At 44.7% G+C, this 22,611-nt stretch overlaps 5 protein-coding genes across 7 annotated transcripts in view; 2 read left to right on the top strand and 3 right to left on the bottom strand.

Annotated features, from left to right (window-relative positions):
- Nucleotides 1–446: 446 nt before the first annotated feature.
- LOC117139120 (chondroitin proteoglycan 2) lies at nt 447–2,015 on the bottom strand. Its single transcript, XM_033301266.1, has 2 exons — nt 1,941–2,015; nt 447–1,880 (listed from the first exon to the last, which is right to left on the bottom strand). Exons 1-2 carry the CDS (start codon nt 1,960–1,962, stop codon nt 478–480), a joined length of 1,425 nt encoding a protein of 474 aa, XP_033157157.1. The 5' UTR covers nt 1,963–2,015; the 3' UTR covers nt 447–477.
- Nucleotides 2,016–3,365: 1,350 nt separating this feature from the next.
- LOC117139127 (peritrophin-48) lies at nt 3,366–5,991 on the top strand. Of its 2 annotated transcripts, none has more exons than XM_033301274.1 (2): nt 3,366–3,774; nt 4,908–5,991. In XM_033301274.1, exons 1-2 carry the CDS (start codon nt 3,771–3,773, stop codon nt 5,921–5,923), a joined length of 1,020 nt encoding a protein of 339 aa, XP_033157165.1. In that variant the 5' UTR covers nt 3,366–3,770; the 3' UTR covers nt 5,924–5,991. The 2 variants fall into 2 exon arrangements, with proteins under 2 accessions (XP_033157165.1, XP_033157164.1); XM_033301273.1 differs by lacking the exon at nt 3,366–3,774 and adding an exon at nt 4,434–4,845.
- Nucleotides 5,992–6,056: 65 nt separating this feature from the next.
- On the bottom strand, nt 6,057–7,538 carry LOC117139134 (26S proteasome regulatory subunit 10B). The gene is made up of 2 exons (XM_033301283.1): nt 6,903–7,538; nt 6,057–6,830 (listed from the first exon to the last, which is right to left on the bottom strand). Exons 1-2 carry the CDS (start codon nt 7,518–7,520, stop codon nt 6,252–6,254), a joined length of 1,197 nt encoding a protein of 398 aa, XP_033157174.1. The 5' UTR covers nt 7,521–7,538; the 3' UTR covers nt 6,057–6,251.
- Nucleotides 7,539–11,315: 3,777 nt separating this feature from the next.
- Nucleotides 11,316–22,611, top strand: part of LOC117139107 (putative dipeptidase NECHADRAFT_87110) — an 86,724-nt gene continuing 75,428 nt past the window's right edge. Inside the window, exon 1 of the mRNA XM_033301243.1 lies at nt 11,316–12,692. Within this exon, the coding sequence (XP_033157134.1) occupies nt 11,316–12,692 (1,377 nt within the window). The remainder of the gene's footprint in view (nt 12,693–22,611) is intronic.
- On the bottom strand, nt 13,572–21,930 carry LOC117139112 (T-related protein). 2 transcript variants are annotated; one of them, XM_033301251.1, is made up of 7 exons: nt 21,594–21,930; nt 17,204–17,552; nt 16,163–16,283; nt 15,866–16,009; nt 15,000–15,798; nt 14,296–14,680; nt 13,572–14,217 (listed from the first exon to the last, which is right to left on the bottom strand). In XM_033301251.1, the coding sequence occupies exons 2-7, from the start codon at nt 17,545–17,547 to the stop codon at nt 13,914–13,916; spliced, it is 2,097 nt and encodes a 698-aa protein (XP_033157142.1). In that variant the 5' UTR covers nt 17,548–17,552; nt 21,594–21,930; the 3' UTR covers nt 13,572–13,913. The 2 variants fall into 2 exon arrangements, with proteins under 2 accessions (XP_033157142.1, XP_033157143.1); XM_033301252.1 differs by having other exon boundaries at nt 14,125–14,249.

The raw sequence follows: 22,611 nt of genomic DNA, 5'->3' as shown, positions 1-22,611 counted from the left end.
GCGGTGATAATGTCGAAACATCCGTGATACTATCAGCATATATTTCCAGTAGTAATACAAGCAATCGATATTGTCACTATTTATAAAACTCAGCGGTTCATTGTGAATCCGCGAATTCAAACGGTCCAAAAGAAATTACTTCAGTAGCTATAAGATGCTCATGAGAAGTCTTAACAATCGATTGGAATCAAAATTTGAATGCCCCATAGTGCGTATATAAAGAAGAACAACTACAGATAGGTACTTACCTATGCTAAATAACTATTTTAAAGCTTAATATTGTGATAGCAATGTTTCCAACAGCTACAAAATCCTACAGTGAAAAATAAATGGGTATTTATGTTCGATAAGCTTATGCCAATCTCATTGAGTGCCGACACCTGTTGGCAAGTTCCCGCCACAAAACTGATAAAAATGATTTACTGACCACATCCTAGTTGCTTTGATAATCACTTTCTTTATTTGCCAATCGGTCACTTATAGAGTGCAGGTCACTAGATTCTTATAATTGCAGGTCAGCAAGCTTTCGTCCCAGTACAAGCCATCGGCGCACTCCATCTCGACCTCGCATTCGCACTGGCAGACGACGTAGTTGCCACAATTTGTGGTGGACTTGAAGTAGGTACCCTCACGTTGTCCCAGGCAACGGCCATTACTCTCGCAGGCGATTCCCGAAGGTCCTGCATTTGGACCAGAGGGCGGGGTATACTCCCACGGGCAATCATAGTCCTGTGGGTATTCGCATTCCTCGGTATTTGGGTTGTAGACCAAGTTGTTCGGACAATACTGCTCGACGGCGCAGTTGAAGTTACACTTGTAGAACATGTTGCACTTGCCTTCCACCGGAAAGAGTTCTCCTTCCGGCTGATTTTGGCACACGGTGCTGGTGGTATTGCAGACCACCGCGGGCACATAGTTCTCAGGATAGTCGCACTGGTCCGAGGTGGCGTTGTAGACGAGGTCACCGTAACATTGAACCGCCGAGGAAACAACTGCAGAACTAGTGTCCTTAATCCAATCACACACTTGCGCAGTCTCGTTGAACTTCAGACCCTCGGAACAGGGCATCGCAATGGGGCACTGGCATTGGCAGACGAAGAATCCATTCGAATTGGGGTCCGCAATCATGTAGCCATCTCTCTTGCCAGCACATTCGCCCTGACTGGAGCAGGTGGTGCCCGATGGTCCCTCGATCTCAGTGGAGCCATCGGCGGTGGGGGTACAGTCCACATTCCACCAGTAATCGCAATCGTCTATCGCCGTGTTGAAGTACAGACCGGAAGGACACTGCAATTCCTCGGCACAACCATTGTTGCATTGTATGAACCTCACGCAGATCCCTGGCATATCTATATAGGTGCCAGTTTTCTGATTTACACAATCCGTGCGAGAACTTTTGCAATACGAGGGCACCACACTTGGACCCGAAGGCGTGGTATTGGATGAGTTGTTGGGGTCATCGAAAGCCGTTGTATCATCCGTCGGCTCCGTGGAATCCGAGGGATCCGTGACTGAAGTGGTGGTATCCGGATCGCAGTCCTCGGTGACCGCCGTGGTAGGTTCATCGACATCGTCAATGGGATCCTGGCACTCCTCAGCACAGCAATCGCAGGTACACTGATCAACCACTCCGGCAAAGGCGGAGAGTCCCAAGCAATTAGCTCTCCACTGGAAGTCGCACTCACTCAGCTCCCGATTGAAGTGGAGTCCCCGAGGGCAGCTGCCGATAATGGAAACCTCTCCCTTCTGGCAAACCACGAATCGGGAACAGTGGGTGGCCAACGGAAGTCTAGTGCCATCCTCCTGATTCTGGCAGACATTTGTCAACTGGGCAACCACAGTGTGAAGACTTCCGATAAGCAGCAGAAGGGTCCAGAGACCTAGGATACGAACCCGAAATAAGTTACTAGACTTGGGTAGCCAACTCTTCACCAGCTCACCCCCAAAATCAATTGGACGCATTCTCCCGAGATCACCTCTAAAGTAGTCCGAATTTCGCGAACGACTAAGTGGCAAACCAGGCCGTGTAGCACCATTTAACTGCCATGAGTGCGCCAAATCAGTAGTCAATCTTCTGATAATACCAATCACCATACGAATCTCTCGATTAATTCGGCAATGATTTGTTTGCGCCACAACGCTATCGCAGGTGTAATTAGGTGTGTGTGTCTGGAGCTCGGCACTGGGATTCGGGCCGGGTTGCCTTATCAAGACCTGAACCTCAGTGCCTCCAACCCGGAGAGAAACCAAATATTTTGGCATAGGTCTACGGATTCTCGACTGCTGAATGGGTGGGTACCGCCCCGGCGTCTGCCTAATTTACGTTCTGTCGCACACTCCTAGATAACCACATAACGTATACCTAATCACTCGATTCGCTTTATTGACACTTGAAATTAAATGACGTTTATTGTCGCTCAAAATGAAGTGCCAGATACAGCATAAAAGTTCAACAACCAACCACTAGGATCGATTTTGCTATACTTTGTACTTTAATCATGGCTTTCACTACTTTCATTCAAGATTTGGCAGTAAAAAAATTAAATTATATATTTAAAAAATGGTTTTAGTTGAGTAACTTTAAATTGCTTATTTCTAAATGTTATCAACTTAAATTGAATTTAATTATATCAAAAGTTCTTCGTCAATTGTTAGGATCTTCTATAACCGAATACACATATTAAATTCTTGGAATTGAATGCAATCTCAACGGTTCAAGTATGTAGATAACAAAATCATCGAGAACTCAAAAATAGCATTCTACTTGTCGTTTCGCCGGGAGATGCGTATTTAGCTGGTTTGCCAATTTTAATGACGAAAATTACTTTTCCCTGTCATTTCACTCGGGTTACTCGAGCATTCCAATCGCCGGGGGGTCTGGCCATGGAAGTCTATTTGTCACAGCAACGCAATCGGTTCATGACAAGTACTGTTATGGGCTTAGAAGAACCGGCGACGCATCGCCGGAGAAGAAGACTGCGGTGAGAGGCTTCCTGCTCGACGACTCTCCAGATGAAACTAAAGACAATGCAATTCTAATTATTCAAACGTTAGCCAAGTACGCTTGAATTAAATTACCAAAGTTGGGGAGGCCTAAATGGAAGAAAGGAGAGCAAAAGTGCTTCTATGGCCTAGGCACTTGAGTTGGAAAGGCTTAGACTCTTCGGTGTCCATTACACTGGAGATGTTGTGCTCAGGGCGCGTCTGAGGCCAACATGGGACAACAAAAGACGGGCCAGCGGAAATATGAGTGGATCTGACATCGCACCCATACAGCCTCTATTTTAAAAATCTTCTCAGGTGTAACAGGTTTCTCAGATTTAAACAGAGGTCGCGCCTGTGTTATACACAGTCATCAGAGGCACTCGACTTGACTCGCAAGCGATCGTTGTTAGTACGGCGGCTCTCAGTCGGTATCTTCAGTCCAAAGGGTTCAGGATCGGAAACAGGAGCTACCAACTTGCCCTGCCACTTCGAATCGAAGAACTGAGATCGATTGGTGCATAGATATCAGGAAAACCCACTCAATTCAACTCTAGCACCATTCGAAATCAGTGCTTTTGATAAGAAACAATCAGCGAAGTGTCAAATCGAAGCGAACTTCAAATGTGCTGTTAAATAACTCAATCGGAACACTCGAAAATCGAATTTTAAGCAAAAACATTAACTCAAATGAATGTGCAGTGAGTGCCAAGTTGCAACCGCGCTGCCGAAAGAAGCCAATGAAGTGCAAGCCAGCTCGTTGACCGGGTCTTTAGTCACCGATCAGAATGAGTAAACAACAATTGCTGTGTCATCAATGGGAATAGATTTCTTATCGCTGATATGGCAGAAAGTGTGACACGACTTCTTAGTTGACACAAACGTTTTATTGATTTCCCACAATCAGACACCTATTGTAGATCCAGGAATTTATTATATCTGGGGACACTCCTTCTCGAATTTCTTGTCTAAAAAGTACAGCGGACTAACTACATCAAGTAAATCCTTTAAAAACATTCATTAAAAGGTTGAAAACGAAGCTTTATATATGAGATTCTGAACACTTTCAAAGCAATAGATATATATTTTATAAACGTAGGTAAACGCTATAAAAGTATGTTGACAAAATGTGTCACATTTTTTACTGATCACCTTAAGATTCCTAGCCCTCAGCTATCTCTGCAACAAAAAATATTTTTGGAATATATATTATAGACGGTTAAGTAATTTGACATTAATAGCATTCTTATCTCAAAAGACGCCCATAAATACTGCCACCTGTTTGGGCGTGATATTTCTCTAAGGGAGTACCAATACCTGACCTTGAGTCGCCATATCGACTACCTTTTTTTTAAAGCATTGAACAATTAACTTGCTTGTTAAAAAAATTATTTGGTCATATAATAATAAGCCATTTGTTTTTTCGGATTCAGTATGTTGGCTTATATTTTTAAGCTTTAATTAACATCCATGTTGCTTAACAAGATTATCGTTTCAGTGAAGGTATATACAAATAAAACAAAAATAATATGCAAGTTGTAATCATCATTTTGTTCCACATTGCTGCTATATATATGATCCCTTTTTCTGGAAAGGAATTACTTTAAATGATTGTATTTCAGGCAGACGTAAACTTATTGAAGGTACTGTGTGCTAGACCGTCACCAAAAAATTTAATTGAAAAACCAGTGATCTCTGTTTGTGACAAGAGCCAAATCTAATCATATTTCGGTGTAGTAAATTAAAGTCATCCAAATGGGTTAATCTTGTAGTTGCGACTATAAAAGGCACAGCTGACTCTTGCCAATTGTTAGTTGAATTGATCTGAGTTAAAGTGACGGAAGAGGTATTTCAAAATGCGAGGTAGTCCCCTGACCATTCGGTTAAAACATAGAAACGGATGTAATTTGTGTGAAATGTTGCAGGACTTCCTAGTTCTGTGGTCCTTCAAGCCTTGTTGCTGGCCGTGATGGTTCATCTGAGCACCCAAACGCGTTACTTAAACGCCACCGACGATATCTGTCGACTTTTCAAGGATGGTACCCAACTCTTGAAGCCCGGATCCTGCAGCGAATCGATCATTTGCCAAAACTTTGAATCAACACCAGGTACAACGTGTTCGGGCTCTAAGCCGTACTACAGTAAATCCAAGGGTTCATGCCAAGCGTCCGCGGATACTTACTGCGATACAAGCAAAATATGCAAGAATTCTGGAACTGGCTATATTGGTGATACCATAAATTGTGCCAACTGGTACTACTGTGATGCGGATGCGTTGTTGGGCCAAGGAACATGCAACCTGGGAATGCACTTCGATCAAGTAAGCAAGAGGTGCGTCTATCCGGAGGACACAGTTTGTGGCGCCAAATATGAGATATGCGACGTTGCGCCCTCAAGCACACCATTCCGCGATGATGCCAACTGCCACAAGTACTATACGTGCAGCAGCACTAAGGGCATGGTGGTAAATACATGCGAAAATGGACTGTATTACAACGTGGCCACCGGAACTTGTGTGCAGAAAAAGGATGTTATCTGCGAGAACCATCCGCTGCCAGATGAGGTGTGTGGCAACAAGAAACTGGCGGTGCGCAACAAATTCGTTTCGGATATGGCCACATGTCGCGGATACTACTACTGCCGCGATTTGGGCTCCGGTATCCCCGATACCGATCCCATATTCCAGCAGTGCGACGAGAACAACTTCTTCAACCAGGAGCGACAGGCGTGCATGCCGCGCGAGAGCCAGAAATGCGACTACGATAGATGTGATGGTCGCAAGGATGGCTTCGAAGTGGCCGAAATCGATGGATGCCACCACTACATCGAATGCGTCGATGGCCGGGAAACCACTCCCATAAGCTGTGAGGATAAGTATTTCGACGTAGTCACGCAAAACTGCAGCGCAACTCACTTAGTTTATGGAGCTTGTTCCTCTTAACTGCTGGGCATTTGCCAGCTGTTCGTAAAGTATTAATTATTTGCAAATAAAAAACCTATATCAGTGTACATACATGAAATTTTCAACTTTCTGATATCCATTAATCGTACGGCTAGTGTTTCTGGTCACATATATATATTACTTTATCGGGTCGGAAACGCATCCCTCTACTATCAAAATTTGAACCTTTTCATCAATTAGGATTAAGTTAGGAATTTATATATGTATAATCATCATAATATAAGTCTTTGGGGTGTTATGGTTTAATGGGCATAAATGAATGTGCTAATATATAAAATTGTTAACACCTATTGGCCTCCTGAGCTTTCTAAATAGGCTTGTAGTCCAGACGCGACTCCAGCTTCTTGTTGTCCGCTATTTTGCGGACGGCCTTCATGAAATCCTCTTGAATGACAAACTCCCTATCGCAGCGGAGGGCAAAGAGCCCGGCTTCCGTGCAAATGTTCCGTAGATCGGCGCCATTGAACAAATCGGAGAGCTTAACCACCGCCTCATAGTCGATTTCGCCGCGTTTGTTCAGTGGTTCGGCGTGAATCTTGAGAATGTCCATGCGCGCCACTTCGTTGGGCAGCGGAATTTCCAGTTTGCGATCAAGTCGCCCAGGACGCAGCAGAGCCGGATCGAGTGTATCCGGACGATTGGTGGCCATGATCATTTTCACCTGGCCAAGGGCATCGAATCCATCCATCTGGTTAAGCAGTTCCATCAGCGTGCGCTGTATCTCTCGGTCGGCGGATGTTCCCTCCGAGAAGCGGCGACCACCGATTGCGTCGATCTCGTCCATGAATATGATACACGGCTGGTGGTCACGGGCGTAGGCAAACATCTCCCGGATCAGTCGGGCACTCTCGCCAATGTACTTGTCCACAATTGCAGAGGAAACGACCTTCGGGTAAGGTTTTTAGGAAAAATATTAAAATATTAATACTTAATGTAATGTAAAATCTAATGCACTGACCTTCAGGAAGTTGGCGTCCATCTGGGAGGCGATGGCGCGGGCCAGGAGAGTTTTTCCGGTGCCAGGTGGTCCGTAGAGCAGACATCCCTTGGGCGGACTTATGCCCACGCGTAGGAAAATATCTGGATTTAGTAGCGGCAGTTCAATGACCTCGCGAAGCTCGCGTATTTGCTGACCAAGTCCACCGATTTCAGCGTAGTTCACGTTTCCGGGATCTTCATGAGTCATGTTGTACACCAGGGGATCCACTTCCCGCGGCAAATAGCGCATGATGGTGAGAGTGGTCACATCCAGGGCGACACGTGTGCCGGGCTTTAGTTTCACCTTGTTAATCTGCCGGCGACATCCGACCACGTAGCGCGGTCCGTTCGAGGCCTTCACGATGAAGTTGTCCGGGGTGAGCTGCTTCACAACTTCCCCGACCATCTGACCCACACTGTGGAGAGCCTTCAGATCGTCCTCGGACTTCTCGTACTGGGCATTCACCACCTTGTACTTGTCCCGCAAAGCCTTCAATTTGGATTCGATCTCGCGGTGCTGCAGGAGCCTGGCACGGTAATTGGTCAGCGCCTTCACTCGCTCGTCGTCCATTGGGGGATTTGCAGGTGGAGCAGCCATTCTCGAATTTTATTTCTTCCTAACTACACCGAGTGACTTCAAATTTGTGCAGACTCACGTGGAGATTTTGACGTCTGTCAATTTGGAACGATAGGAAGAGCACTGCGATGAACCGGTTCATAAGAAAATTAACATTGCTGTAAAAGTTATATTAACACTACAGTGGAACGTAAAGAGAACTATTAATTTAGAACAACAGAACAATTATATATTAAGAAAAATTTATTTCTTGCAAGCAATAGATGTATATAACAATTTAGATACCTATAAAATGCCTGTAAATATTAAACAAGATTTCGATTTTAAATTTAAAAGAATATTGTAATACATATTTGTATAACAATATTACAAAAAAAAAGGTAAGATGACTTAATTACTTAAATTTATTGTTAAAACTATTTATTGTTATATACTCAAAGCCATTTATCCAAAAGTTGAAAGCTTTGAAAGCTTTCCCTCAAAGCAGATGGCGCCACTTTGTGCAGAAAGAATACTGAAAACAAAAAATAAAAACAAATTATAAAACGACTAGCGACAATCTTAAAAAAGATTGAAATATGGTTTAATTTTGGAATTTTATATTTATGGATTTTAAGAATTTTACAAGGCAAGTTTATGAGGTTAGTTTAAGATGGGATTATTCTGTTTTATCGTCTTGGCCTAAAGTCACCTATTACACGGATATTGAGAGCTGCATTTTGTGTCCACAAACTTAAACAGTAATCGACAATTGTACAGAGCCAGTGATTTTGACTTTAGTAGTCCGCTGGCACGTGAATGCCATCGAATGCGTCGGAAGGTGCTGGCCGGGAACCAAATGTCAGTACGGCATCCGGGGCCATAAATCAGCCCATTTTGTAGCACTCTGTGTTGCGCGGGTCCAGCTGGTTCGAGTGGTGTGGTTACCACGACCAAAATATCCAGATATCCACTGGGACAACTGCATCCACGGGTCGAAATGCCCCGAATTTGGTTCCCATGACAAATATGCAGCTTGCAAATGTCTAATGAATTTGAACACGCCTTGCAGCGCCAATTGCTGCCAAGTATTTTGGCTCCGGTTGTGGGTCTTTGAAAGTGAAACACTTTTTCATTCGTTCAGAACCATTATTGTATGCACAAATAATTACTTTGTGTTTAGAAAATCTTAAATAAATTGTATATGAAAAATACTTATTTAAGTTTGTGGCTTTCTGGTGCTTGGCTTCACCATTTTCTGGGAAAGTTGAGAAGATACGACGAGGCCTCATGTTTAAGAAACGGGTAGGGTTAACAGTTGGAAACCAAATCGCCGCAAGACAGCAAAAGTATCTCATGCGGGGGAAGAAACAACAACCTACAGAAATATGAAATTTCTGGAAACGAAACCGAATTTTTATTCAATAAAGTTCGGTGGCTTTGTGGGCTCGCAACTTGTGGCGCAGATGTTCCCGACCTTCCAGCCAAAGTTCGTTATTTGGTCAAGGAAAGAGGTCCTGTTCGAATTCGACTCACTTGCTACAGTGTCCCCATAAGAGAAATTATTCGCAGACCTCAAACAGAATGGCTTGTTGCAACTTTCACTTGTTTTCGATCTTGACTTCTGACATCCTCTGTGGCAGGGATTTGCCGTCGAGGACATGGGCGTGGCTGGCCAACATGTTCACGGAAAATTATGGCTTGACTCCGACATTGTTGAGCCCTCTACGGGCCAACTTTTGGTTGCCTTTCCAAATATTAAGCATTAAATAAAAAAGAATCCCTTCTAGAATGTTTAGAAATTAATTATTCAACTGGAAGACAGCAAAATTCCCACGGGAATTTGAATGTTTCAATATAAATATTTGTTTGTTTTTCAAAACGATAGGAATCCACATTGGAATATTTCTGAATATTTATATATTTTTTATTACCACAACGCCTTCATATTTACGTCAGAGCTTTAACTTAAAACAATTTTAACGCTTAATTACTAGATATTTCCTGTAATTATTTACAAATAGTAATTATGCAATGAAACGTTTGTTGTGCCATAGAAGAATATAATTTATTATTAGGGAGAGGAATTTACAATACATATAAACCTAATTTATGTTCATTAATAAAGATGTAAATTATGTAATGTATATGGATCCACAAAATTATGCCTTTTTGTTTTTAAGAACGTCGTATCGATCCGCTTTTTGTTAATTATGTGAGTCCTCGTATCTGAAATATGATTTGCATATGGATGCCGGATGTGCTAATGCAAATTTTTGACCCAGCTTGAATTTCATTAACACGATTCGGGATTCAGCGGTGCACACACTTACTTCCCCTCCGTGTTCCGACACTCAGCCCATCCGATGCTTGATGGCCATACATCAGGATGAAGGATGAGCACTTCAGAGTATGTGTGTGCCATGAGCAAGTACTTACATATGTACCCAGGTACAGGTGTGCAGAAATGTGGCCGTGCATTGTAACATTAACCGGTGACGCTGTCAAGTTGCAAGAAATGGTCACACTACAAAAAAATTTAAATTTTTAATCTCTACAAATAATGTACACATAATATGGTTTCTATCTGTTCGTTTAAATATTTTATATTGAATTTAAAAACTATACACTGTACACACTATACACCATTACACTATATTTTTCTAAGTGCTGGCTTGAGGGTCGGTGAACATTTTGAGTTGAGGTTAACAAAAATGGCTATGTGTCGTCGTCCTGCTGACTGCGAAATTGCTTTGGATGCCAAATGAATGCACTTGCATATTTCATTGCCGCCCCTTCACCTGCGGAATCACCTTTGGGCCAACTCTTGGCTCCAAGTTGGGGTAACATCATAAAACAATAGACTTTGGCTTTATGGCCACCAGCAAGCGTAAGTATGATTTCGAAGAAGTGGCATGTAGAATAGGAAGGATATAGGCTGAGGTAAATAAAATAGAAAAACTCTGTTTTGTAAAAATTATTAAGATGCATTACAACCCAAAGCGCTACTTTGAAGGTTTTTAAATTCTTTTAATTTGCACATGATTTCAACGGATATTTCCTTCCTTTTTTCAGATAAGCATTACCTTTTCATTAACATTGACTCAACATTACATACAGTTAACATGGCGACCCACTGCCATACATTTTTGTTGGGCCAGGTCACTTACGATCCACAGCCTCCTCCGAATGGAGGGTACTCGTTGCGGAAACTGTTGCTGCTGCTGTTAGCAGTGCCGTTATAAAGTAACGGTACCGCAGCACTAAAGAGCCCAGTGTGTTGGCAGCGCCGCGTGGCAACGGTAATTGAATTGAACCGGGTAGTGTTAGCGGTTTTATCCAACGGAAAATGTGACGGAAAATTGGCGGGATTGACGTGTTATAATTTATTTGTTTTAGTTAACACCGTGATATTCTAAAATCATAACAAACTTAACATTGTGTATTGAAAGAGTAAAAATAGGTACTGCTTGGAATCCGATTATTATATCTCCTATCCTATCATTTACTTTCACTTACATAATAGAAAAATTATTTTTGTATATTATATTTATTATTTGCATTAAATTTTTTTATTTGCTTTTAATAGATTATATAATAAGTTTTACCTCCTTTATATTGCTGTATCCATGAATACTAGAACCAATTTTTACCGATTAAATGATGTAAGGCCAGCAAAAATGTGTTTATTTTCATAGATATGTAAATTAAAAGTAAATATCCCAGAAAAAGTGATGGTACTGTAACATAAATAAAAGTGTTTCGCGTGTCATTACTTAAATATCAACTAAAATTCCTAAGAAGGAACTCCAAATCCATGAGTTACTAAAGGGAACAATGTCTTCCGGCGAGTGGGACCTGCGGGCCCTGAAGGCGCTCGAGGAGGAGGAACAGCGCGAGTTCCTAGCCCTCAGCCAGAGAAACCTCTTCGATCCGCTGCCGAATCCCTCTGCGGATGTCACCAGTGCGAAGCCTTCACTGACTTATGCCCAGCTGCATCCTCACCTGCTGAAGCTGCCGACGATCGACGAGTGCCAGCTGATGGCCGTCAAGCAGCAGAGATCAGCGGCCCTGCGATTCAGTCGTGCCCTCTCCTTGTCCGCCCACTCACTCACCTCGCGAACCGGAAGTGGTACGGCAGGCGGAAGTGGCCTGGGATTTGGCCGTAAACTGAAAGCCCGCTTAGTGGGCGCCAAGTCGAGTGGCTCACTATCGCCCGGTCGGCACTCGCACAGCTACAGTGTTTCCCCGGTATATACGCCGCCGCCCATGAGAAGATGTGCCACCTTGCATCACACGCAACCGGTTCGAAAAGTCTTCAAAAATCTTCAACAGCTGCAGGAGCGAAAACGTCAGGCGGCCGGAAGTCACCTGCAGAGGATCGCCGGCACCGGAAAGACGTACTGGAAGTACGGAGCCAACTCCACGGCCGCCTCGATAGTGGGCCAACGTGCACGCCAAATCCAACCGATCGAGGGCGAGGAGTCCAACGGCTCGGATGAGCTGAACTCGGAGCCCCAGGAAATCTCCGAGGCGGAAACGGGCTCCTGCAGTGTGCCGCTGCCGTCGAAGGACACCAATGAAATACTCCGCCTAATGCTAAGTGCGGCCAGCTCGGCGGTGACTGTGACGCCAACGGCGGCTGCCATTGGCAACGGTAACGTGGCCGGAGCAACTGGTGGCGCCCCGCCAATGCGTCGCTACCAGAATGCCAGCGATGTTGAGGAGGACGAAACTGTTGCGTACGGAGCTTTCCACCAGGCGGCCAAAAGCTTCGAGCGCGGCGCTCTCCTGCGAGTCGGCAGCTTAACAGCCCAAGAGAGCGATAACAGCAAAGTTAATGCCATGAGCCCCAGTCCGCAGAACAGTCCCGCCAGGGAAACACAATCCACAGCGCTGGGCGGAACGAGTGGCAGGCGTGTGTTCAAGTCCTGCTCATTGGATTGGCCCGGGGAAGCGCAACAGCATCAGCAGCATCTATCCCCGCAGCCACATCAAGCTGCAAATCATGTGGAGCTGGTGGAGCAGCAGGGAAAGGACATTCGCTTTCGGCAGAGGGATCACTGGGATCTCGAGCACGCCCACTTCCATCACGAGGCGCTTGGACACCTAACAACCAGCGCCACCGTCATCGATGACGATCTTGAGCAGCACATCAAGCAGTGTTCCTGCTCCTGCAACCACATGGGCTATGGCAACTCAATGGACTATCAGGTGAGTCAAAACTACGTTCAAAAAGAGATTAAAACAAATAAAAACTGAAAAGAATTCTTTGAATTCATTCTACAAATGGTATGATAATGCATATTAAAAAAAATGACAAATAAGAATCTTATAATAAACAAATTGTAACTTCCCAAGCTTATATTGTCTATTAATGTCGGTGTATTGTTATACTATCAGCATAGGTTGGCAAATGGCTTTAGTTAATGAAATTTTAGATATTTAGCAATTTAGTGGAATGCTAATTGTTTCCTGTTTGCCCATTTAATCCAAAACCGCGCCCAATTCCCGCCGTGCACAGCCCCTTTACAAATGATGGCGCCGTGTAATTTTAATTGCAGCAACTACATCTGCAGTGCGGGTGTCCGGCAATTCAGGTGAATGGCGGCACATTTAGTGGTCCTCCACTTTCCATCCAGCTTCTAATGCACTCTGGCGGAGATTCCAACACACGGACATTTCCCGAACTCATTATCAGCGAGGCCTTTTGTGGGCATTCCGGGTTCACGGCTGGATTGGTCCTGGCAGATTGCCGCCTGGAGATCGCCCCGGGGCACTGACTCTGCCGCTGCCAAGTACTCCATTGTCTGGCTGCGAGTGGCCCGCATGGAATGGGTTCAACTTTTAAACTAAATTGAATACCCCTTTGAATCCGACAATGAGCTGGGTGCCTGTTCTTGGCGGGATTAAGCTCACAGATGGGTTTCTCACCCCTCCTCACATCGTTATTGTCTGTAATTGTTAAGACGATTTTAGGTTTAATAGCTGCCATTTCAAATAGAGCTGGAGTCTGTTGGCTGACCCCTCGAAAACTCAAGACTTTATCTTTTGTTTTACCACAAGGATGCAGTGGCTCACTCTATGTGGCCCTTAGGGGTGTAAGACTTTTATTGTGCAATAATCAGGAACAAACGGCCTGGAAAACTTAAGCATGACAGGAGTCTTCAACCAGGAAATATTTTCTCATTGCACTCATTGTATTTGCATAGATAGTTAGGACCGGAATGAAAGAATTCTAGCCAGTTGTATAGTTTGATTACGACTTTATAGGAGATTGTTTACAGCGTACAGATAGTTCTACAATAGGTGCGATTGCGATTGGGAGTGCTTTACTAATAGCGTTACTAACATAGGGCGTTTATTTCTAACTCGATCGAACATCCAGGGGGTCATGCGTCTAAAGGCTGTGGGGTTATCCGTGGGATGATCCGATCACTGCAGCGTGCTCTGTGGCGGAGTGAGCGGGGTCCAGGTGTCGGCAGCAACGGCCGGTGCTCCATTCACCACGGCGGTGGGCACCGAGACTACTGCAGCTGCACCGCCAACGGTGCCCCGTTCCCCGGCGTGCTCCAGGGATGAGGACTCTATCTTAATGTCGTGGGAGCTCTTCAGGGAGGAACTGGCGCACTCCAGCGTTATGACCGAGCCCTGCTCGTCGCTCGGCTTGTACATGGCAGCCTGGGGGTCGTCCAGTGTCTTTGATACATCAACGGGCTCCAACGGATGAGTGGCATAGCTGGAAGGCGGGTGGCGGGAAATCATTGATAGCTACGTTAGCGGTAAGTGAGCACAGTTCCCCACCGATTCAACCTACCCGATTTCCAGGGGAATGTACTCCGGCTGGTAGTATGCGGCGGCAGCGTTCTGGTACAGACCGTACTCCGCCCCGGATCCGTTGTGCCAACCACCGGCGGAATAGCTTAGCGCCGAGGGCGCATTGAGAACTGCATTCGTGTACAGCTGGTGGGTGGGCGAGGTGGGCGTGGGATGGTACACCTGGTGGGCAGCTGCACCGTATGCCGCTTGCGGGGATCCCGTTGCTCCTGCCCCGCCGCCAACACCCACTCCGGTTCCATAAATGTCCGTTTGGGCCATGTTGTACTGATGACTGTGGGGCGTCAGGTGGTGGATGGTGTAGCTGGGCGAGGAGGTCGTATAGCTCGGGGATCCGTTCGTCGGCGACGGAGAGTTATGAGAGGCTACAGAATTAAATTTATCAGTAAAATTGAAACTTGACACAATCAACAACCTATCTTCTATATTTTTTACTTTAATGGTGAATTGTTAAGTGAAAACTGTCACGGTTCTTAGATTATTTCAAAAGCAAGGAGCTCACAACTTTTAATAGGCGAAAACTTAAGAGCAACACTAGGTACTTTTTAAAAAAATTTCCGTTTCGAAAGTTCAAAGGTCACGTAGCTTGTTAGCGAAAGTATTGTATCTTTAGTTAGCCTTTCGGGTATTTTTTGGCAAGATATAAGCAAAAGCATCTCCTCCTGCCCTCCATGGAGTACTTACAGATGTTGCGGCCACTGCACACGTTCATGGGCATGGGTCCCGGCACGCTGGTGGCGTTCCAGTAATTGCCATTGCTCTGCCAGCTGCTGGGATAGGAGAACACGGACGCCGTGGGACTGGCTTCGACCGGCATGAAGCCGGATTGGGCGTAGGAACTGCTGAAGCAACCAGTACTCGGCGCAGATCCGATGCCGCCGCCGCTGGAGCTGCTCACACTGGTGCTCACGGAGCCAGTGGACGTGGAGTGCAGGCTGGTTGGCGTCTGCGGAGCCGACGGCGGCTGCGGCGATGTGGACGAGGCATTGCCGGCACTGCCATTCGATCCGGATCCGGAAACGACCCTGGGTCGACTGTACGGTGTGGTGCGAGTGGGTGCGACACTGCGTGAGGATAGTGATCTGCCGTAGCGATCGCAGCTGCCGCCCGATGATGGACCCACGGATCCGGCTGAGGAAACGCTGGGACACGAGGCCACCAGGCCGTGACTCTGGGCGATGGACAACGGAGGAGGTGCTGCCACGGCGGCCGCCGCAGCCGTATAATGTGTGGGCGGTGGGATGAGCCAGCCGTAGTGGGTGTCGTGTGGATACAGCGTATCCGGTCGCTCTTTGGCATCCAGAAAGGCCTTGGCAAACGGATTATACTTGATCTTCAGAGAGGTCACCTCCTCATTCTGATATGCCGTCACCGCGATAAACTGCGTTTCCGGAAATGGATAGGTGACCACGTGACGCTGCTCGGAGCCCACGCGAACCAGATGCACACGTGGTTCGTACTTGTGCAACGAATTTAGCATTATCTGTAAGATAGTTGTGTTTAAGTATAACTGCTGCTTTGATGGTAAGGATCTTAGAGGCTCTGCTCACCTGTCCATTGCCATTGGTCTTGTTGGTCAGCTTTACTTTGGCAAACGAGATGGGCTCCTTCATCCAGTGGGCTCCAAAATTGGGTGACTCTGGGTGTACGTAGATGGGATTTGACGGGGGAACCTCTGCCTTGCCACCAGGAACCTAAGTGGGTTAAAATAATGTTAAAAAATATAAAATACAATATGAATGTAACGGAATATATGGTATGGAATATGGAATGTAATGCCACATAAACTTTGATCTTTAATTATGTCTTAAAACATAAAGGGTTTTCTGATCATTGAGTAGACTTACCCATTCACCGTTGACGTACTTCCAGCGATGTGAGTCGATCTGGACGAACTCCAGGAGGACGGTGTACATGGCGGCGGGATCCAGACCGGAGGCACTGATCTTCACGACGGGGAACATGCGCCTGTTTGTGACAACGGAGTTGGCAATTAGCAATTATAACAGTTATGTAACAATGGCCCTTGCATTCGTAATAGTTGGGCAAATAGTGAGCGCCAATGGTTTACCTATGCCATTGCCTTTGGCCCAGACCTCAACCGAAATTCCAGCCGAATCCGAACCTCCAACCTCGAGATGGAGCAGGAGGCGGAGGAGCGGAGACGGCAGGGATTGCGTTGCGGGCAAATATTGGAACGTTCAGGCGGGCTCTGTTCCACAACAATTAGTACAAGATGGCGGCTGTTGCCGGGCCACGCTAATTAGCACCTGACCAGGCCAGCAGACCCGACTCTCGGCCCGGTTCCAAGTTCTAAACGCGCGTTTCGCACACACTCACCTCCGCACGCTCGTACATACATATGTATGTACATATGCCCGTAAATTGGTAAATATTTTTAGTTATTTCAACAAATGCTGGCATGTAAATAAACAGACGGATGGATGGGTCTTTACACTCGAAGAAATAGGAGTTATACCTTATAGGACCTTCGTGATTCGAGTCATAAATGCTTTATGATCAGTCTGAACTGATTGAGATTAGTTGATATTAACTTAATCTTCAAGATTAATCATCAATTGATAATATCCATTTATGATTTATCTACTGTTCATACTACATGCTACTGGTTTTCTTCGAGTGTATCGGCTGTAGGCTGAGCTAGAGAAACGTTAACGCTTCATTATGACTTGCAAATGGCGAGCAGTGAGATGAAAACCGTGGAAAAGCGATGCATCAAAAACAAAAGCGCAAAACCCCATTGCCAATTTGCATAGGAAAACAAAATGCGCCGCCGTCGCCATTTAACACATTCGAAATTCGAACAGCCCTCACAAAAAATAAAAATAAAAAAAAAACATACAATCCAATCAATTTGACTCACTCACCTGCCGTTTTTGGTGACGATCATTTCGTTGGTGAGATTCTGGAAACGCAGCCAGAGCTCCCGATCGTCCAGGGAGATGCGCAGATTGCGGTCCAGTTCATTGGGGCTGCCTGCTCCGCCCACGACGCGATGGCCTCCATTTCCGGATACACTGGCTCCGCCTCCGCTCACCGCTGCCACGCCCCCCAGCCCGTGACCATGCCCGTGTCCATTGTGGGTCACATGCTGTGGCGAACCACTGCCACCGGTGCCAGCACCACCACCACCACCTCCTCCTCCGCCCGAAACATTGCCACTGAGTCCGGTTGTTGGATCCACGGCGGACAGGATGTGCGATGTGGTCATGTCAGCTGCAATACAAAATAGTATATTTAATCAGTTTTATAATAAAGGTGGCCAATGAGTTTTAAAACATTTTACTGCAATAGGAAATTGTCTAAATAAAGACACAACTTCCCAAAGAACATTTCACTTTGCAAACTAAACTTAAATATTTATGCTTTTGTCAAGATTAATTGTCATTGCTATTCATTGAACCTTTCAACTTATTATATTGCTAACAATCTCGTTTATAAATATTTTGACATAAAATATGATTTGAAACAAGTGAGCAATGATTGAGGCACCACCTGAAGGTAGATTCCTTGACTCATCCGCTGAATATGGGGGAATCCAGAAGTGAAAACATGGTCTTCTCGAGACACAATCGTGTCCGTGGTCAGCGCGGATGGGATGGATGGGCATTACATCAAAGCAATCTCAACCGGCTGGCCGACGAAGTGTCGGCTTTATGCGTTTACAGCACTGTCCCAGGAGCATTAGAAGAATGCTCGTCGAGCTCTCTTGTCGGCTTTTAATTATATTGCACACTTTAGCCATGCCTGGCATTTCGTCTGCGAGTGGGTCTGGGCCTCTAAATTGGGATTGGGATTGGGAGTGGGACTGGGAATGGGACTGGGATTGAGTTGGCTGAGATGCTGGCTGGCCATAAACAACGGGCACCCTTTTTATTTATGGCCGCGGCAACAAACACCTCTGTTTTGCGTCGGACCAGGGTCATTTGTATTCCGAATCGGATGCCTGCCTGCCTACCAAAGATGTGCCCTCAGATGTGCCGGTTCGGTCGGGTGATATCTATATTGTGAGCCCAGTCCCACCACCACCGAAAGTGTTTCTCGCAATGTTTTGTAATCATAAATTTACAAAATGTATTAATTGTTTTGTTTGTCTTTATTGGGCCACGAAATTGGAGGGCCAAGTGCCGCCGCCTAGGATTCTTTTATGGAAGAACGAACTCAAAAAGTATTCCCAAAGACTGATTGTTCTTGCATCCAGATTTGATTTATTGGAAATTTCTTTGCCCATCCTGCGTCATAAAATGGCAAATGGTCGTATGCGGTTTTATGTCTTTCGTATTTGTCAACCGTTTAATTTGATGGTGTGAAGCGAACAGGTTTTCCTTCGGGTTCTAGGTGAGACCAACACATATAATCAAATCAATCATCAATCAGCGGATGCATATGTGTGTGTTCTCTGAAGGCTATTAAATTATAAAGTAAGGAGAGCGAATCAATCAAAGCGCGCTGTTTTGGGGCACATTCGTTGTGGGGTTGACAAGGAATCAAATCAGTACCCTTAAGATACATTTATCATTAATTCCTTGGTCATGGTTGTGATTGTGTAAATATTAATTTTAATTCTAAATTTAGATACCAACTTTGATAGTTGTGATAACATACTAGTCAGCAAACCAGTGACAACTGATTGCCCGAAATGTTCAACCACAAGCTGCGCCCAATTAAAAGTTTCAATTCGAATTCAATCGGCCGAGTTGAAAAGTTCAACCACTTTGGGCCGCCAATCGAAAGTTATATTCAGTTTTTGAAGGTTCAAAGGTTTCCGATTTTCCCAGCTCGTGCTCGCTCCGCATTATCCTAATTTTCACGCGATTTTCCCATGTGCCCAATAGGCGACATCGACGACATCATAAAAATTCACTCTTCATGACGCTGCTTCCCCACATGGCTCGTCTCATGGTCGTGTTTGTGTTCCACATCGATCCGCACCACCGCGCCACTCCAGCCAGCACCATGATTTTAAGACGCGGTGTCCCAGCTCCGGCTCCATCACTAAGCTTAATGAAAAGCTGTTTTTGTGTGTTGTCTCCTCGGCGGAGGAAGCGTGTGTGACTGTTTGCCCATGTGTATATATGTGGCATATACTTTGACTTTTGATGGCAGCCATGACGGGTTTTCGGCTTGGGGTTTTGGGTTGGGGTTTGGGGCTTGGGGTTTGCATTGGACTCTTTCCCCATCTCGGGCCAGCCGCTTTGTTGTTGGCTCTGTTGATTTTTGAATCATTTCGTGACTTTGATATTTACTCAGACGCTTTGAGGGGTTTTTATTTTTTTTTCCTATTTTTTTCGTATGAAATATGCGCGCTATTCAAAATCGAAGCGAACCTTTGGTAATATGGCGCTTACGTACTCAAAGTACAGGTACGCACTAATGGTCGTCGATGGAAACACATTTGGCGAATCTCATAGATACATTTCGATGTATTCAGCTTTAACTTTTGAAGAAGGGAGTGCCAGCGAGAAATTCGTAAATATGGCTTACTCTAATGGTTCTTAAATGATTTTTAAAGTCACTAAAAATCATGTTAAATTTGCAGTATTTTATTATAATAGTTTAACTTTAACTAATGCCACGCTGCATTACTATTTAAACAAATTTATAAACTGCATTTGTAATTAAATGAAATTCCATAAATGCTAAAATATTAAATGTATTAAAATTATTTAGAGATGATGTGGCTAACCTATCGATTTCCTATAGAATATAAAAACCCGTGTATCTATTATATAATTCAAAGCAATTGCCCTCCTCCCAGATAATCTAACACGTGTAATAATAATAAATGCTGTGTTTGTTTATTCGCTACTCCGATCGACTTATTCCATTCGCACTTTGTTGAAAAGGACAATATTTCGCACCTGCTCAGGATGCTGGCGGGTGGCATGGCTGACGACAAGTCACTGGTAGCCAGTTGGAGGCGATTAAACCGAATCTGCTAAATTTCACACACCACTTCGCGTGAAAATAAACCGAATTTAAATTTAGATACTGCGTGGGCGAACTGAAATGGAAATAGCCGCGAATTGGCTCGATTCTAATGCAATCAATAATATTTCCGGAGGACAATGTCAGAGGTTGCTCCATTGAGAACTTGGTGACCCTTCAGGATACACTCTATATATATATCTATATTTTTTTTTGGCGATTTGTGGGCGTTTCTTTAAACACCCCGATTGTCACACTTTTGTTTTCAGCACTCCATGGCACAGTGGTAGGCGCACTTTTATGAGCGGCGTACTAAAATTTTGTACAAACTGTAATTAATTAGTAAGCATTTGTCAAGTACTAAACGATCTGCGTGGGCGGTGAAGGGGGGGTTCCTTCGGGTCTGTTTATGGGCCTCTTTGATTTGCATTTAATAGGATAATTTTCACATGCGTCGTAATTGGACGCCTCAGATCGATCCAACTTGGTGTTTTTTTGGCAATCCCCAGACGCATGTCTGAAAATTCTTATGTCCCCACTAATTTGCGTGTGAACGTCGGCCACGCCCACGGCCACTCCCGCCCCTTTCTCGGCTGCTGTTTTATGTCATTAGAGGTATTATTAGGATCGTTAATGGGGGATTTTGTCACTTGCCCGTTGGATTTCGGGCGAGCCGCCAACACTTCGTCTTGTTTTTTTTTTAATCTTTTTTGGCCAAGTGTCAAAATGTGTCTGTTTGGTGGTTTTGTTTGGCTTCGGCATTTGATTTTCACACGTTCGTTTAAATAGGTTTGCCAATTTGCTATTTGATTACGTTTATGGTCATATGTCACATGGAGGAATAAACACTCGCATTTTATGGCATCCAAACTCTTGATTCGGAGAAGCAACTTTATGATCATATGCATTTTTGGGAGCCATTTGTTTCGGGGTCAGCAGTGTTGTATCTGCCACAATTCTACTTAATGTTTTACATTTCCTTTTCAAAAAGTTAATTATTTCGAAATGTATATTTAAAAGTACAACATATCCTTTGCGGACGGATCAGTCTACTTAAATCGTAAAAATATCCGTTTTTTCTGCTCTTGAATATTAAAAGGATAAGTCATCGTTTTGCAAGATTTAATAGCTGTTATTAGCATTTTAAACGATGTATTTAACACTTCTGTTCGAAAAAGAACATGTTGTAAGGAGAAATATAAACGTATCTTGTAATAAAATCCCAATTTAACGCTGTGAACGATTTTGTTCAATAAAGATAAAACCTCTTATGAAGTTTAAACTTACAATTTCTAAACCAACGATAAGGTTAAAGTGCAACTAACTTACCAATTTGGTAACCTGCTTCACGCCGAAATTCGGCGCTCTTGATATAATCCAGTGGGAAACTCCTTGTGAAGATGGTTTAGGTTTAGATTTAGATTTTAGTTTAATACGCAACACTGCCAAATCACGCACTTTTATAGCACTAATTCCCTCGAGGGTTCACTTTATCAAGGATCACTGTCGTATGAGTTCGGATTGAAGTAGCAAGATACAGCCGCGTGAAATTTTTTCCAAATTTTCAAGATATTTGATTCGAGCCGAGATTCGAGATTGGAGTTTAGCGCTGCCGGCGATCGTGTGTTTGCGTTGCCACCGTTCCCGAGCTAATGATCAACGATCGGTGCTAATTTTTTCAACCATCACAAGCCGCGCTTTCGGTTCCTCTATTTTTCTCATCTCTCGTCTTTGGCCAGCCGATCGACATCGTGGCATCGTTGTTGTTTTCTTGTTTTGGCCCACGGATGATATGATGGCCGGCTAGTGTGCTAGCTCTCTGCCGGTCCCTATAGCCATCTCGTTTTGGCCCGATCGGTGATCGGCTGGCTGACGGTTGGTTAGGCCACACCCTCTAACAGGTAAGACAGCTGCGGTATCTCGCCTCTCGCTCGCTCACCCGGCTGGTCAATTCGCGGCCATCGCCATCGAGAACCCGGCAACAGGTAGAGAGCCCCCATATCATCGATCTCTCAGGTGGGTCGGATCGTTCAGGGCGAGCACACCTCTAACTCTCAGGAAGGCCCGGAATTGGAGTCCTAGGCGGGATTTATACGATTTATACCCCTGCTGTAACCCCCGTGGCTAATCGTTCAATTTGCATGCGCCAAAAATTAAGTGTAACGTGTTTCAGTTGCTCACATTTGTTGCACAGAGAGAAAAAGTCTCTTATCTTTTGTGATGTTTATTAAAGGCACTATACTTTTGACCTGTTAAATGGGCAAAAGATTCTGTCGTAGATTGGAAGCTGAAGGAGTATTTTATCTCTATGTCCCATCCGTAGTTATTGAAACTTCTTTCAGTATAT

This window comes from Drosophila mauritiana, chromosome 3L (assembly GCF_004382145.1).
Source record: "Drosophila mauritiana strain mau12 chromosome 3L, ASM438214v1, whole genome shotgun sequence".
Classification (NCBI taxonomy): domain Eukaryota; kingdom Metazoa; phylum Arthropoda; class Insecta; order Diptera; family Drosophilidae; genus Drosophila; species Drosophila mauritiana.
Note: the sequence above shows the minus strand (reverse complement) of the source record. Positions and strands in the feature narration are given on the sequence as shown.